This window comes from Neovison vison, chromosome 3, assembly GCF_020171115.1.
Source record: "Neovison vison isolate M4711 chromosome 3, ASM_NN_V1, whole genome shotgun sequence".
NCBI classification, from domain to species: domain Eukaryota; kingdom Metazoa; phylum Chordata; class Mammalia; order Carnivora; family Mustelidae; genus Neogale; species Neogale vison.
Window position 1 is genome coordinate 11463329 of NC_058093.1, and position 18436 is coordinate 11481764.

The 18436-nt window shown below is 40.0% G+C and overlaps 1 protein-coding gene across 3 annotated transcripts in view; it reads right to left on the reverse strand.

Annotated features, from left to right (window-relative positions):
- The window catches only part of SATB2 (SATB homeobox 2), a 186202-nt gene that overhangs the window by 69984 nt on the left and 97782 nt on the right, over window positions 1-18436 (reverse strand). For all 3 annotated transcript variants that reach the window (XM_044241236.1, XM_044241237.1, XM_044241235.1), the window contains one exon: window positions 1021-1493. In XM_044241236.1, coding sequence (XP_044097171.1) covers window positions 1021-1493 — 473 coding nt within the window. The remainder of the gene's footprint in view (window positions 1-1020; window positions 1494-18436) is intronic.

Below are 18436 nucleotides of genomic sequence, written 5' to 3' on the forward strand. Positions count from 1 at the left end.
TCTGCATCTGCACAAAGCTTAGCTTCTTGCCTTGCAATTAGGAGGGTGACAAACTTCAACCTCCTGTCCTCTTAAAAATACTATATTCATCCTCCTGTAAGGATTCCCTGCCCCCAGCTCCTCATGGAGCTATAACCCACTACAAGCACAGTTCTTCTCCTACACTACTCACATTACTTCTCGTTTTACTTTCATTATCCAAATACATTTTTTTTTAAATTACCAGGTCATTAGCTCCTTGAGATTAGCATTTTAATTTTTTTTGTTATTCATATAAGGACTAAATTAGTGGTTTTCAAAGTATGACTCCCAGGCCAGTGGTATCAGAATCATCTGGGACTTGGATACAAATGCAGGTTTCCAGGTACCACCCCGGACTATGGAATCAGAAACTCTGAGATGAGGGGCTCAATAAAACAAGATACACATAAATAAACTGTTTATCTTTTTTTTTTAATCCTTTAGTATTACGTTAACATGTAATACTCCCAAAACATCAAAAAATGAGTAAACTATCCATTACCATTTTATCAATATCTTAACTTTAACTTATATATTCTGAAAGGTTTTTTTTAAATTACAGAAATTATGACATTAATGATACTTTTTATGAAGTTAAAAAATGAGGCAAATAATAGATTGCATACGCATAATTAGTTTAAAACTCATTTTTGAAAAACAAGTGAATGATAACCACAAAATTCAAGATGGGGGTTGCACCTGGGGAAAAGCCAATGAAGAGGATAATGGAAGAGAGGAGCGCATAGGCCCAAGTCACTGATAACACTGGGTCCTGAGTTGGGCCACAGGTTCACAGATGTTCATTACCCTACTGAAATTAGTTAATTATGGTCATATATGGATCAATGATGACAGTATTTCCCAAACTAAGGATTATTAGTTAATCCTGAGTGCTCTGAGATCCATAAACACTTTTTTGAAAGGGATAAAAAAGATGTCGCAATTCTGTCCTCAGTATTATTCTTAACCACCCCTTCCCATGTTCAGTGCTAATCATACCTGTGTGCGGTTGAATGCCACTCTTGCAAAGACAGCTTGGGACACACTTGCCCTCTTCAGCTCATCTCTGACTTGCTGGTAGATATCTGGAGACACTTCTACGGAAGAGTTGGTTGGCTCTGGCTTAACTGCTCTGGGAATGGGCGGATGGTTCAGGAACTGCTGGTTGATGGCTTGAGGATGCTGGTGAGCCAGGAGCCGGCTAACAGCAATCTGTTGGTTTATCAGATGGGCCATGGCTATTTGTTGCCTAACAAGTTGTGGACTGAGCTGGGGAGAAAGAAGACCAGGGCTCATGATGGGCTGTAATGCGGGCACTTGGTTTCGGATTGGAGTACTGTGGTGGATTTGGCTATGAGGAGACTGTTCGTTGGTTTTCCCCAAGGATGCCAGCTGGTTCATATTTGGTAAATGCATTGGACGCTGGCCCAGAACACAATAGTCTGAAAGGTTTTCTCGTTCCACTCTTTCAACTGTTAAGAGATAAAAATGACAATTCATCATTATTTCCATTGGTACTATACCAATTTATTGCTACTATACGTAGTACTGAATTATCCTATTTTTGGTATATTAATGACATAAGCTTTTTTCATACAAAGCTGGAAGCCCCAGGGTAAAAGTGAGTTATCCCTCCCTGCAAAATGTTTTCATACTAGATTTTTTCCATAGGTGATATGAAAATAATAACATTTACTTCATTTTTCTTAAATTCTTAAAAGTGGGCATTATATTGAATAACCAAGACAGAAACCATTAAGCATGATAAATTCTAATCCTCTCATAGTCCCAAGATCTCTCATCTCCCTCATCACCCTCTGTTATAAAAACACCAGCTGTTCTCATCTTCTGCAGTTTGTGGTTAATGGTGTAGTTCATGGTTATCAGGAAATGACAAGGACAACATCTCCTGCCAAATTAACTGCCACCTCCTAATAAAATCTCACATAGTAAGTATTATACAACTATGGGAACATTCATAGAAAATGTGTACCGTGTAGTATATCCTTTTATCTACTCACTTGTTATCTTTGTTATAGGAATATTTCTTTAAGAAATAGGTATGTTAATAATAGTGATATGCACTAGGATAAGAAAAAAAATCTCATAATATTAATAACATTGCCTTGACTTTCCATTAAATAAGATCTCCCCCTCAGGATATCTCCCCCAGGATATCTTCCTTATTACATTTTATTGTACTTTACTAGTAAAGATTTAAGGAATAACCTGGAAAAGCAGAAGAAAAGAAAGTGAGTATCTCATATGTTCAAAAATGAGGCACATTTTTTTCCACTCCCAAGAATATTTCCCAAAGAAGAGCAAATCACCTCACAGTCAAATTTCATTTTCTTTTAAGATTTTGTTTATTAATTTCAGAGAGAGAGAACAAGCATGCACAACTTGCTGCCAGTGAGGGGCAGAGGGAGAAGCCGACTCCCTGCCAAGCATGGAGCTGATGCGGGGCTCGAGCCCAGGACCCTGGGATCAGGACCCAAGCCGAAGGCAGATGCTTAACTGACTGAGCCACTCAGGTGCCCCTCATAATCATATTTTTATCTAAATCTCAGTATCACATTATTAGGTAAAACAAAGGTTGGCTTGGAGAAAATGTACTAGGCTGAAATAACCTTCATCATTACTAGTTTTAAACCCTTACAGATGAAATTTAACAAACTCTGGTATTTTTAAAAATATTTATTTATTTGAGAGAGAGAGAGAGAAAGTGGGAGTGGGGAGGAGCAGAGGGAGAAGGAAAGGATTCTTAAGCAGACTGAGCTGAGCACAGACCCTGATGCTGGACGCTGGGCTCCCTCTCACGACCCTGAGATCATGACCTGAGCTGAAATCAAGAATCTGACCCATAACCAACTGAACCACCCAGGTGCCCCAACAAAATCTGCTTTTTTGAGCAATAATTTCAAACAGATTTAGTAATTATTTCTTACAATTGCAAATGCTGGATATAATCATGTAAAAGCCTATTAAGATTAAAGAACAAGAGATCAAAAGTAGTCACCTATATAGGATAAATTTTAAGAATAGCTGTCCCACTATTGTGCAAATGATCCCATAGCTTGGCATAATGTTTACAATGGCAGAATCATATTTGTATCAAAAGTTCAAAGTCTCAAAAACAACTTGAGAAGAAATGGCGTGTCCTAGAAAACTGGGTAAATGACTCCAAACATGGGGTTTTGTAATGACAGACACCAGTGAAGAATTTGAATAAAATCAGTCAATGAACTTTAAAAGCAGAAAAAAATAGTATTTCTAATTAATATTTTATGTACTATATGACTTTAAAATACATATGAAGACATCAATTAATTGTTAATTAAAATGTTGATAAATATCTGATCATTTTACCCAAATGTTTTTGGATTTTACATATTTAAAACTTCTGACTGGGAAAATAAGTGTTAGTGTCTTGGGATCACCTTAGATTCAGACATACACGATATTTATTCCTACTTTGCTTAAAAAAACAAAACAAAATGAATGATTAACTTTCCTATGAACCCCCCAAATAAGTAAAGTTTATCTTAGACTTGTTTAAAGGCCCAATTTGTAATTTAATCCCATCAATGTAATTTGTTTAGTAGTATTCACCTTTCTTCCACAAGGTTCAAGGAGAACAAATTATTTTAATCTTATCCTCTAAATGCAAACATTTCTCAGTCATTGTATTAATTAAACTTTAAGGTATACAATCTTAAAACGAAACCAAGCAAATGGTTGAGAGGCTTCAAAAGGTGATGTAACGCAGTTTCCATACGAAGGATTTACTACTGTGATTCCCTTACGAAAGAAGGAGACAAGCCATGCACTGTGTCCGGAGTAAAGTTGTACTTTACAGACAGAAGTACTTGGCATCTACTAGACACTTGTTTCACTTTTGCTTAATTCCTTTTTAAATCAGCCAAAATAAAGGCAAATTCAAATATTAAATTATGTTTTCAAGTACTTAAGAAGTAAAAGTTTATCCCTTTCTTTATCTACTTAAAAAAAAAAAAATAGAACCATACATTTACAGCATGCACGCTTTGATCAAAAGCTAACTTCCCAAAATTTCGGTATTTACATTCTTTGGTGGTTTAATTACACTTTCTTGAAATATATCTAAATAAGGGTACCTGGGGGGCTCTGTCAGTTAAACATCTGACTTTGGTTCAGGTCATGATCAGGGTCCTGGGATCAACTACCCCTGCCCCCCATACCCGGTCAGTATCCCTGCTCAGCGGGGTGTCTGCTTGTCCCTCTGCCCTCCCAGATGCTTATGTCTCTCTCTATCTAATAAACAAATAAAATCTTTTTTTTAAAAGACTTTATTTATTTATTTGACAGAGAAAGAGAGAGGGGGAGAGAGAGAGCACAGCAGGGGGAGAGGCAGAGGGAGAGGGAGAAGCAGGCTCCCCGCTGAGCAGGAACCCAACTGTGGGACTCCATCCCAGGACCCTGGGATCATGACCTGAGCCAAAGGCAAGCGTTTAACCGACTCAGCCACCCAGGTGCCCCCAAATAAAATCCTTTAAAAAATATAAAAAAGAAACAGATCTACATCACATCATTAATAAGAAAACTATGCACAGATCCAGTCATAATTATGCACACAATTAAGCGTTGTCAGAGCTCCAAAAAACTACATGAGTTGGTGCAGTAAGAATCAGCATAATGTCACTTCATCTTCCTTTAAGATTGTACATAGTATGTCCTTTTTCATATGAGTTCTCAGATAGTTATAAAGTAATATATTTAAAAACAGGGACTGTGGAAGTTTCCTTAAGGACATGCAGTGACACCATGAAGTACCAATTCCTTAGCAAACCATAATGAAGCAATTGCAAAGGCAACTGCCTACACCTCCAGGTAGAGAACAAAAGGCAGAGAAGCCAACTGCAGAGATACAAGGGGAGTGAGAGAAATCCTGCCAGTCTAAAGGAAGTGGTCGCTACCTCGCCTTATCCAGTTTTTGTCTTTCTCATATTGTCATTTCTTCAAATGTTTTCTCAAAAAAATGGAAAATCTGGATTACTACCTGATAGTGCCTATTTTTGAAGGATTGGCAATTAATTTCATTTGCAATGCACAACAATTGCCAAACAAAGCCTATCTGAAAACCAGATATAGTCTGTAGGCTACCTCTAAGACTAAAGACACCCCTGAAGTTGTAAAAAAAAGATACTCAACAACACTCTTTGAAGACAGTAAGACAGACCTTAGACCTTATCCAGGACCATCGCAATAAGCATAGCGACCCACACAATGGGATTTTATGACAGGGGAGAGAGACCAGACTCCACCCCAAATACCACATCAACACAGGGAACACCCTGCCAACGAGCAGGGTGGGCGTCAGTAGACAGAAAATCACTAAGAGGAAACATCAGGAATAAGGGCGGTTCTGGCTAAACTGACCTAACAGGGTTCTTTATGAAGACAGGCCAGAGCGATCAGACATCACCTGGGGGGGGGGGTGGAAGATGGGGAACCTGACCAGATATTGAGGGGTGATCAGATATAGGGGGTTCAGGTTAAACTGACCTAGCAGGGTTCTTTAAAAGGAAGTGCACTGATGGGCCATGGAGAAAATTTAGAAGACTGACTAAAAAATTTGGTCAAATGAAGAAACTTTGTCACTATTTGTCACTATTTTTCAGTGTCTCTCTACCTAAAAGCCAAGTTTTTTTACTTCCTAATAATGAAGAAAGATTTAAAAAAAAAAAAGTCATCATCCTGACTTTTTTTTTTTAAGATTTTATTTATTTATTTGACAGACAGAGATCACAAGTAGGCAGAGAGGCAGGCAGAGAGAGAGGAGGAAGCAGGCTCCCTGCTGAGCAGAGAGCCCAATGCGGGTCTCAATCCCAGGACCCTGAGATCATGACCTGGGCCAAAGGCAGAGGCTTAAACCACTGAGCCACCCAGGCGCCCCTCATTGTCCTTTTAAGAACTGTCCCTCATTGACTTTTAAGAATGCTTAACAATCAAATGCTGACCAACATGCTGCCACCTCCACGGACCAGAGCAGTATATGGTTTCAGTAACAATTTGTACAGATTTTGCCAAACTTGAAAATCTTCATTTTTTTTCTGCTACCACTCTCACAAAAAATACCAGAACACTATTTTAGCCTCTAAAGTCACAGCAGGTCAAAGACAAATGCTTTAAGAAAAGGTCAGAGGAACATGTCATCTAATGTACCAGACTCCAACTGAAAATTGAGATTGTATGTTCATTATTTTTCTTTTTTCCCTTCCTTCCCTCTTTCTTTCCTTCCTCCTTCCCCCTCTGCCTCTCTTTCTTTCTTTTTAAATGTATTTGAAAATAATCACAATAGCTGAAACGCAGACCTAACAGCAGTGCCTGATTTTGTGCTTTGCTTTGTCCCTCTAATGGAAAACATAACAAGTCTATCTTAAACTAAACCAAGTCCAAAGACAACACCTTGGCTCTAAGGGTCCATTTTATCTCTGCAATATTTGGCTGTGAAAAAAAAATCCTGGAAAAAAAGGGAAGGATAAACTGTAGTCCCATTCTGATGATGAAAGCAATGTCCACAGTCACAACCAAAATTGATCTCAGTAAAGCCAAGACGTTTACTTATTAAAGAGACATAAAAAACACAACTACTTCCAGGGCTTTGAATCAGAGCTGCAATTTAATTCACACTGAATTTGATTCTACTGTTGCTGAAGTCCTGAAGGGGATTTGTGGGGAAGTGCCTGGGAAGGAATGATGCCTCCAGCTTCAAGTCTGAATCCCAGATGGGATGTGGCTTGAGGAAATGTCAAGGCAAGAGGGGCTGAAATGGGCTGAAACATTTCTCTGCCTCCTGGCTGAGAGGCCTTCTGTAGCTCTTCTAACCCCTGGGAAAGGATCTCAGACTAGGGGCCTTGCAGGTGAGCAGGTCAGATCTGGAGTCTGCTCAGGTTTCTGAGAAACTCGGAGTTCCAGGATACCTGACAGATTCCTCTGAGCTTTCTGGGAATGAGTGAAAACTTCAGGAAATGGGAAACCATTATCTAACTGCTCTCTGAGTGGTTCTGGGATTCTATTTAACTCCAAAGTAGGAGAGCCCTGCATTAGAATTGCAGGAGCTTCTAGAGCCTTCCCAAGTTCACAGAGCTGATGTTCTAACCAAAAGCAGACTATGACCATTAGCTATTTAGTGGCCATCGTTGCTGGTTAGGGCTGGTGGTTCATAGACTAGAAAGTCACACTCCTCCCCAGGAAATAATCTGCATTATAATTAAAAGATATTTGGGCCTAGGTGTAAAAAATATGGAAATAAAAGTGAATAGTCTAATTGTAAGAACCCCCCCCAAAAAAAAAAAAAGATATTTGGTGCAAGAATCTCATTTTATGTAAGCAATTTTACAGTATACCCAGGAAGTCAAGTATTTATCTTAATTATCACAAGTCCCTGATATATACTTATATTTCGTGTACATTGTACATTTCAGGTACTATTCAGAAGTACAGTCCTTGAACCATCAAAATCCATATCACCTGGAAGATGGTTAGAAATACAAATTCATGGGCTCCAAATCAGAATCTTAGACTTCTTATGTACACTAAGATTCCAATGATTCTTATGTACACTAAAGTTTGTGCATCAACATCTCTGTCATCTGTGTATTATTGGCTTTTGGAATTCTACCAGATAGCTACCAGGTAATTTTTATGTACACTAAATTTTGTGAATCACTATTCTATCTTGTCTTTATATTGTTGTCTCTTTTTTTTTTTCAGAATTTATTTATTTGAGGGGCGTCTGGGTGGCTCAGTGGGTTAAAGCTTCTGCCTTCAGCTCAGGTTGTGATCCCAGGGTCCTGGGATCGAGCCCCGCATCGGGCTCTTCGCTCAGTGGGGAGCCTGCTTCCCTTCCCCTCTCTCTGCCTGCTTCTCTGCCTACTTGTGATCTCTGTCTGTCAAATAAATAAATAAAATCTTAAAAAAAAGAAAAGATTTTATTTATTTGAGAGAGAGAGAGAGAGAGAGAGAGGATAAGCAGGGAGAGGGAAAGAGAGAATACCAAGCGGCTCCATGCTGAGTGAGTGTGGAGCCTGATGTGGGGCTGGAACTCACAACCTCAAGGTCATGACCTGAGCCCAAAACAAGAGTCAGACATGTAACCAAGGGAGCCACCCAGGTGCTCCTCCTGCTGTTGTCTTTTGAGACTATACCAGACACTTACTTATTCACTGTCAAAGTCTGTTGTCTGTTCTTTTCTCTAATCTCACATAACATTCACTACATTATACATGTATAACCATTTTTTAAAAATTATGTGATGGGGCACCCGGGTGGCTGAGTCGTTAAGCATCTGCCTTCGGCTCAGGTCATGATCCCAGGGTCCTCGGATCGAGCCCCCCGTCGGGCACCCTGCTTGGCAGGAAGCCTGCTTCTCCCTCTCCTATTCCCCCTGCTTGTGTTCCCTCTCTCACTGTGTCTCTCTCTGTCAAATAAATAAATAAAATCTTTAAAAATCATATGTGGTAAGTCTTCAGCTTTTGCTGATGGTCACATTATACTAAAGAAGCACTGACTGGACACGGTATTAGAACCTCTACCCAAACCTGCATTCCACAACTTATTAGCTGTGGGGCTTCCTTGAGCAAGCTGGAGGTTCTCCGGCCCTCAGTCTTGCCGTAGGGAAAATATTATTATCTCAGAATTGTATGACCAAAGTTTAGATGATGAGCATCTATGTGAAAGATCTTTGTCAGAGCACTATTGTAAATTTCAGAAAATATCTGTATAATTATGATTAACAGATTAGGCTTCCCATTTCAAAACTTCCTGATTAAGACACTCTGACAAACGTCTGCTGTTTCTCAAAGGTCACCTAAGAAACTGCAGTCTTTTCTTTTTTTCAAGTAACTATGCCATGGTACATCACAGCACTTTTAAAAATAAATCCTATACTTTAGAAAGACTCATTATCAGTATAGAATCGCACACCTCATGGTATACACAGGGAGGTACTGCTATTCAGTTTCTCCAGATCAGGCTTAATAGTGCATATGCTGACCTGCAAATCAGGACGCAGGCTATATGGGATATAAAATGATACATCTCACAACTCTTGAAATTAAATTTATAGAACTGCTACACAAATACTGCTTTAAGCTTCAAAAGTTAATGTGAATAAAAGCAAAACAAACAAACAAAAAAAACCCCTAAGGAATAAAATCCACTGTGAGTATATACATGTTACATTTACATCAACCAAAAGAAAGAAGGAAAATTTTCTACTTTTTTTTTAAAGCAAATGTTTAATGTCTTATTTTTATTTCCCAAGGAAATGAGTAGGCATCGAAATGTCCACACTTTAAAAAAAAACAAAAACATAGTTTTTCCTCTTTAGTTCAGTTCCTTTCTCAGTTGGATTTCATTCTTTTTATTATGTCTATTTGCTGTAGATGCTATGTAAAGTAAACCTACTAAAATTTCAATACTCAAAATATACTCCAATGACTAAATGTCCCAAAATATACTTGCTGAGAATTTAAAAGCAAAAGGAGAGGTGTCTGATGGGCACACATCAGATGCCTGACAATCACAGTGAGACAGCATATGACGGATAGAAAGAACAAACAAGGGATGTTTAGGGCCTGGGTTCTAACTTCCGGGGTGATTTGGGAATTACCTGTAAAACAGGGAGGATTATGTGTATATTGGTTTTAATGCAACCTTCCAGGTGACTTACCTAATAGTAACTGTTGCTAGGATTTTCAGAAACAACTCCCTCTCTCAGAATATCTGCTTCTGCTTCCTGACTCTTCGGCAAGAATTTAAGACTTTCCTAAGGTATCTCTCTTTGCAAAACTCCCCGATTGCAACGAGAATAACAGTAGTTTATGTAGTGACACTCACTGTAGATGTAGGATCGCTCCTGCAGGGTTATCTAACAATACTACTTAAAAGACTGATAAAATTTCCAGAACCATGAACCTCGTGTTTTAATGCAAACCTTAACACAGTTGCTTTTGTGAAATAACCCTGGGGGTCTGTCCATACTTAGAAAGCGGTGGAAAGAAATGAACTGGGTAAAAGGCTTTGCACTGAGAAATTTCTGGAATTTCTGGCCTATGGATTTTTCCTAAAACCATTAAGATGCTTATGCAAATGTAAGTGGATTAGCATGAATGAGTGCTAATGGATTCCTTAATAAGATAACAGTCAGTATTCCCTAGAACATCTCCTGGAAACCCATGGTAGAAGAACAGAAGCGGGGGGGGGGGGGGGGGGGGGGGGGGGAAGGGGAGGGGAAGGAGGATGGCAGAATTTCTCTGCGGCTCCTTCAACTCAAAAAGTACTCTGGAAGTGATATTACAAGGGCATGACACGGGTTTGCCTCTGGCACTCTTGGTAGAAAAGTTGCCAATCAAATTGATAATTTCAAATTGAAACCCAAACCTTGGAGTAGAGACAAAAGATACTCCTGAGTATATAAGTGCCTTGGACCTTCATACCTCCACCCCAAATTCCTTGCTCCCCAACCCTTAGGTCCAAAAACTTGGAGTCCAACTTTAAAGACAACGATCCCATCTAATACCAGAGAGGTCAGATGATTTGTTCAAGGTCAAACAGCTGTCCAAATGCAGATAAATATTTAGGAATATTCAAAATGATTAGGGCTCCTGGCACAAGGCCTCATAACCATGATAAACCACAGGACCAGTAAAAACTCGGGTTTTTTCTTCTCTTTCTCTGCGTTACTCAAAGTTAACTTCTCAGAGCCTACAGATGTCACAAATACTTCCTAATGAATTTTCCTTAGAGAAAATTGTGCATTTTAAGTGCAGAAATTCTCCTGTCTTGCTCATATGCCTCTTCTAAAACACACTGGCATTTCCAGGAACATGAAAGCCTACAGTTAGTACAGCAGTTGAGGCACTGAGCTAAACTCCACACATATCATTGTCATTAAACTCTCACAACAGTATGACAGTGATATCATTATGACCACTTTCCTGAAGACCGTGAAGCTCACAAAAAAGAATGTCACATACCTATTCAAGGAAGAGTCACACTCAAACCTACATCTTTAGGACCTTAAACTTTTGTTCCACTGCGTATGCGAAAAGGCCCAACTGGGTGCATGTGGTTATTATTAATTTTAGGATTTGAGTCAGGACTTATCTCCTTTGCTATAGAAAAGTCCTGCCTTCTATTTGATGCCCGGGCACGCAGCCAGGAGCCATGTATGCCCATCGGTGACATGAGGAGGGATGGGCTCTATGAATGGCGAAGGTACAACCTGATGCCTTCCCCGTATGCTTGTAAACCTTTCTGATGTGACCCATTGAAAAAGCTAGTCAGTTTTACAAAGAGATTAAATCACTGATTCCTCAACAATGGAATTAGCGAATCACTAAAACAGGATTATCCACGTTTGTTATTTTAATTCCTATAACAAGTATTTATTAATCAACTATTATGTGCCAGAAATGATGCTAGCCCCTGGAGATACAGTAGTGGGTACTATTAGTTTCAAATACTCCACTCTGATTTGCTTCAGACGTTTTAACTCTTTGCTACACATAGATGGGCTTGTAACACCTGCCTATATATATATATTTTTTTAATTTCTTTTCAGTGTAACAGTATTCATTGTTTTTGCACCACACCCAGTGCTCCATGCAATCCGTGTCCTCTCTAATACCCACCACCTGGTACCCCCAACCTCCCACCCCCCGCCCCTTCAAAACCCTCAGATTGTTTTTCAGAGTCCATAGTCTCTCATCACCTGCCTATAATTTAAAATGCATTTCTATTTGATGATAAAACATAGTTCCTTACACCCCAATTCTGTTCATTATTAGCAGTTATTCTAGTCATGTATAATATAAATTCACACTCATTATATTTATTTTCATGATTCTCCCCCATTCTTCTTTTTTTTTTTAATTTTATTTATTCATTTATTTGACACACAGAGAGAGGGAACACAGGCGGGGGTTGGGAGAGGGAGAAGCAGGCTCCCTGCTGACCCGGCAGCCTAATGCAGGGCTCGATTCTGGGACCCCGAGATCATGACCTGAGCCAAAGGCAGACACCCAACAACTGAGCCCCCAGGTGCCCGTCTTTTATTTTTCTTGCAGCCAAAAAAGCTTTGTTCCAAAGTGCGTGTCATCAGCACGAACTACCCCCTGACTGATGAAAAGACACGAATCACACGACGGAGAGCTCTGGCAGATACTCTTTATAAACTGTCAATATGAAGTGTTTCTTTGAAACATGTAAATAATAAGAAATAAAAAGGGGTACGTACACTCACGTAAGAAGGCAATAACCATAAATTCCGGTATGACTGAACCACATGAAATTGGCAATACATAATTTTAAGCAACAAAAATGGGTCCTGGGATCGAGTCCCGCATCGGGCTCTCTGCTCAGCAGGGAGCCTGCTTCCTCTTCCTCTCTCTCTCTCTCTCTCTGCCTGCCTCTCTGCCTACTTGTGATCTCTCTCTGTCAAATAAATAAATAAAATCTTTAAAAAAAAAAAATGGCAATTTCATATGCTTCAACCTGATATTTACTTTGACTCTCCTCCCTGAACCGGTTTACATACTATCACTAAACAACCAGAGTGTCCACCCAAAGTCTTCCACTGAGTAAAATTCTTTTTCAAAGGTATCATAACACTAACTTCTCTGACAAACCCTAACAGCATCCTACATGCTGATTCTGAATACGCCCCATCACTGAAAAGATTTCTGATTTATTCTGTCCTGGTCGATAACTGAAGTACAAAGTCAATCTGTACAAACTGAGGTACAAAATCCATTTTCTGTTAACAGGATTTGAGAGCTAAAGCTAATATTCCGTATATATCAAATATAAACCCCACACCATTAAAAAGAAAAAAAAAAAACTATAACCAGAAGAGCTCACTAAATATAATTAAAGAAAAATATTAGGAGTCTGAAAGGGCTGAAGGGCAAAAGGAAAAAAACAAAAAGCTAAGTCTTTTAGGACTACGAAAGTTAAAGATTTGTTTTTCTCTAAATTTGTTAAAGAGAATCTGTCTCTGGGTTGAGAACTTGCTTGCAAAGTCTCTGCCTAGAGCAAGATATTCAGAGCCAACTTGTTAACTCCTAATAAAACAAGGCTTGGAAGGAAAATGCTTCCAGCCCCATAAGCAAAGTGTACCAGCCAGCCCTGTGATAATACCATACGACTGGTTTTCTTAGGTGTATTTTCCCCTTATTATCAACTTCCTTTTTCCATCATATAAGATCCACAAAAACATATACATCTACCATAAAGCACTTGAAGCTGGACACCTCTGTGCTTTGGCAGAAAAAGCTCAGAGGACCTATTATGTTCCATGGAAAAAGTGAGTGTTATTCACTTTCACCCTTATTGTAATCTCAGCCCTCCCCATCTGAACACCACTGTCCCTTTTGGTTTGATAACATTGACCATTTCAAGTATTCCTGGAGCTTTCTGTATAGGTTAAAGCTAATTACATCTAATAATATCTTTGTTTTTATTCTTTATTTTAATCTGAAACTGTAATTTCAGAGGTGAGTTCAGCACAAGAGAAAAAAAACAGCATTTCAGAAACTTAATATTATTGTTTAGGAGCATTCTACCTTTGCCAGTTGGCATTCTGTGTGTATTAATTCTTTAATTCAACCAATTAAAGAAAAGTTAATCAAAGAAAAAATAAACCCATAATTCACTCTTTTCCATTGGCCTTTCTCTTTGCTTTTTACAGGACTTAAATATTTCAGGCCATTATTTCAAGGAAAATATTCAATAAACTAGCTGGAAAAACCTCAAAGGGATGCTTTTTGTAGGCTACATATATGGTCCCTAATTTTTACTTAACAAAGGTGTTACTGTCCTTTTCAGTGGAACTGACTATTGCTAAATCTTTAGCTCAATAATAACCAATAGAAAAAAAGAATGATTTTAACCCGTTACTAATTTGCTAAGGATATTTGTAATATGAGTTAAACAGGCAAAGATTGTCTTTTTTCTCTCAACTGAGATAGCGGATAGCAAATAAGATTAGTCATAATATCATATGTGTACAAATAAAACTGTCTTAAATGCATATGTGTTCAAATAAGTTCATATATTCAATTCGATTCGATTACTATTTACTAAAATAAGTCCTTACAATGTTCAAAGTCCTATGTTCATAGGAATCTGGGGAGAGCACAAAATGGATGTGTCCCTAAGATGTTCTTTGAAAAACCCTGCAGTCTAGTAGTGGGATTATTCAAAACTAAATCAAGGGGTGCCACGGTGGCTCAGTCCTTTAAACGTCTGGCTCTTGGTTTCAGCTCAGGGTTGTGGGATGGAGCCCAGGGTCAGATTCTGCACTCAGGGGAAGTCTGGTTTAGATTCTCCCTCTAGCTCTTCCCTCTCCCTCCCCCACCCCTGCATGCACAAATTCTCTCTCTCTCTCTCTCAAATAAATAAATCTTTAAAAAAAAAAAAATGAGTCGGGCACCTGGGTGGCTCAGCAGATTAAGCCTCTGCCTTCGGCTCAGGTCATGATCTCAGGGTCCTGGGATCGAGTCCCGCATTGGGCTCTCTGCTCTGCAGGGAGCCTGCTTCCCTCTCTGTCTCTCTGCCTGCCTCTCTGTCTACTTGTGATCTGTCTCTGTCAAATAAATAAATAAAATCTTTAAAAAAAAAAAGAGTCAAGGTTACTATAGAACATGGAACTTAGAAAGGTGACAGCTTGAAAGGCCTGACGTTAGAACTCATCGCCTGACTTAAATTCTATATGAGTCCAGATTCATCTACTTCCTTAGGAATTCAGGATTCCTAAATCAGATCATCTCAAATTCCTGCAAAAGGTGAAATGAAGGCCTATCACCAGTCAGGTGAATGACGAGTTCAACCATGTCGAGCACAGGCAATTCTCATGTTCATCTTATAGCTTCTTACATAGCATTTGTACTTAGCTTTGAGCACCCTGTGAATTTAAGTGCTTTGCAGCTTTTAACTGTAAATCATCGAAGAAAAAATAAATAATTTTTATTTAATTGATCATAAAGCTAGAGAATTCTCTGACTCTAACCCACTGATTTTCCCAAAATAAGATGATGTCACCACAATCATACTAGATTTTTAACAAGCTGGACATTTCCTGGTCTACCTAAAAACTCATTTCACAACTCTGTAGGTTCTTCATCTGGGCAGGACAAATGGAAACCTGAAGCTCTGAGAATTCTAAAGCACACTGTAAGAAAAAGCTAAGAACTAAAGAGACCTGAACCTCCATAAACCCCTAACTGTGTCACCTCCTTCAGTTCCCTATGCTCCCACTGTTACCCAAATACGGTTGGTCCAGAATCTGTTTCAGGCATTCTCCTCACCAAACCCCATCCCAACCATTCTCTCTTACTGCCAGATAATCACAACAGCCCCCTGCAGTGTCAGATGCCCCATTCTTTACCCTTCCCTCCATCTTCAAAACCTGTCTCCTCGTCCATCTTCTTTCCTTTAGGTTCTAAAGACAACGTGGCTAATTCTCTTTCCCTTAAAGGCCAAGCATCTTCTGTGCCTCAGATCCCATCCTTTCCTTGTTTGTGAGCTCCTGCTTGTCACCCGTCTCCCTCTCCCGAGCCTTTGCCTCCACCGGCTCCACTGTCTCTCTCTTGAATACGGGGGACAGGGCAGGGAGTATGTGTTAAACTTAATCCTAATGCTGCAGTTAGTTGCTTTATATCCTTTCCTGACTAAGCCAGTGTCTTCTCTCCTCATTTCCATGCCACCTTCCCTTCTTAGAAGCATATATGCTCCCTTTGTTGTCACACTATGAAGAAACAGCTCCCTCCAATGTAATCATGGTCCCCTTTTTGCCAAAGCTAAGAACCTCCAAATACCTCTTCCCCTGCTCCTCTCTTGGCACCCTTGATAACATTTCTCCAGCAGTAACCCATCTTGCCTGGCTTCCATGAAATCTCACTTTCTTCCTAACCATATCTTCTCAACCCATGGCCCTTTTCTTCTCAAAGCTTCCAATCTCTTCCTGTGCTCATCTGCTTTTTTTAGCGAATGCTCTTTGGGTGGGATTTTAACTATCATGTCAAATACACTGACTCCAAAATTCATTCTCTAGTCCTGTCCAATGGTCAGCTAATTCCACATCTTGAATGGCCCAGTGGATATCTCTACCTAGTTCCCCAACTCTCAAAAAGTTATAAGCAATGGATCAATTTATATTGTCCTATCTCTGTCAAAACCATGAAGAGCCACGTAAGCTCAAAACCTTGAATTCTACTTTGATTTGTTTTTCTCTCTCCCACACGTATCTGGCACTGGCCATTTCTCTTTCTCACTGCTGCCATCAAAAGCCAAGGCCTCCCTTTCCTATCTTTACTTGCACAGACGGCCGCAATAGATTCTATTTTGCCGACTTCCTCCTAGGTGCACCTGCTGCCCTTATCCCTGCCACCTGCCTCCTCCCTGCCATACACACTCACCCCCACACACAGAGGACTGCTAAAGAAATTTCTTTTTTATATCACCGTTTACATGGTATCACTCCCTTGCTGAAAAACTTTCACCGATTCTCAATATACCTCAACCGCTTTCAGAGTTCCCCAAGGTAAGGTCCCAACCTTATTCTTTCATCATTAGAACACCCATATTACCCCCAGTCAGATGCCCCCCAAAAATCTCAGCTCCTTTACCATTTTTTTTTAAGATTTTATTTATTTATTTGACAGAGAGAGATCACAAGCAGGCAGAGAGGCAGGCAGAGAGAGAGGAGGAAGCAGGCTCCCTGCTGAGCAGAGAGCCCGATGTGGGGCTCGATCCCAGGACCCTGAGATCATGACCTGAGCCGAAGGCAGTGGCTTAACCCACTGAGCCACCCAGGCGCCCCTCCTCTACCAATGTTTGATGCTATCAACCCCACACCTAGCTTTTCGGTTTCACCAATTAAAATGTTAGCCATCCCGGGCATCACAGGATAGTGCTGCGATACATGTACTGTCATTCTAGACAGAGTGAACAGCCACCGATATTTTCTAGACACTCCTGCTCTTTTGCACCTCTGCATCTATACCGATGAACTTGGCAACTGCCTGAAGTGTTCTTCCTTCTCCTTCTCTCCTTGCAGAACTCTACTGTCCTTAAGGTGTAACTCATGGGCTGCTTTTCAAATTACCCTCCTCTCCGATCTAACACTTGTTAGGTAAAACTTACGGACCATTCTCTGTGCTACTATAACACAAGTTTATACTACTGCTCTACATTCGCCAGATGGAGGGCTGCCTCCCCTGCTAGGTTGACAGCAACCCAACTAGAGGCTGGAACCACATCTTACGTGCTTCTGGATGTTTCTCACTGCTTTTAGCCATGAAAATGGCCTGTAGTAGAAGCACTCACTAAACATTTAATTAAAATGAGTTCTGTAACTGTGACTAATTATCTCGCAAGGAGGGACTATGCAACGTTCCCTACTTAGAATCCTGCCAGGTATATAAAGTTGATGCTCAAACTAATTTTACAGATGCTGGCTTTTTGAAACCAAGAGCTCTGTCTTAAACTTCTTTCAAATAGTAATTATCTATGATAGATAATGGATGGACAGATGAGTAAGGAAAAAAACATCATTTTCCCCTTTCCATCCTTTCAAAATGGCATCATAAATAGTATAAATATAAGGAGATAGCAAGTTCCTTTCTTTTCACCTACAAATCATATTGTTGACAAATGAATGCTTCACATTTTAACATTTATGCCCATTAATGAACAAACAAAGTTCAGGCCAAAGAAGCAGCTGCCAGGACAGCCAGAACGAGCTTCGTGAGATCCAAGCAAGGAACCGGCCCTTAGCTCGGGTCCCTGGCATTTCCCCACACGCCATTCTTCCACTTCCGACACTACCAACATGTTTCTAATCGGGGGGCCAAACAGGCTAACGTGAGTGACAAATGAACACCAGTGACTCTCACAGTAAAAAAAAGCACAAGGCTCTTCCAATAAGATGAAAAGCGGCTGGGAGAGATGTTTCTATTTCCACAAATATTTGTGTAAAATTTGTCTAAGTTCAAGAGTTTCTGCAGAAGCCAAGGACTTGACGTTGGCCTTACTTCAGGCAAGATACGGTACAGGCAGAGGGACCAAATTCCTTGCCGCACACCTTTATTTCCATCCAAAGCTGAAAGAAAATCTCTCTCATGACTCAGAAAAATTAGGTAGACAGAAGTAAGTTGCTTCTACCTCATCAGAGCTAAACAACAGCAGAGGGAGAAGTCCCGGCCGTTGATTAAAGACATTGTCGTGACCACCGATACCGCCGTGGCTAAGCGGGGACTGCCTGGTAGAACCAGGTCAGGGGACATGGATTCTTCTATTCAACTCGGAGGCACCACTTTGTAAATGACACAATCATTTTGGGGTACAAGAGGTGCTTTAAATGTGGTAA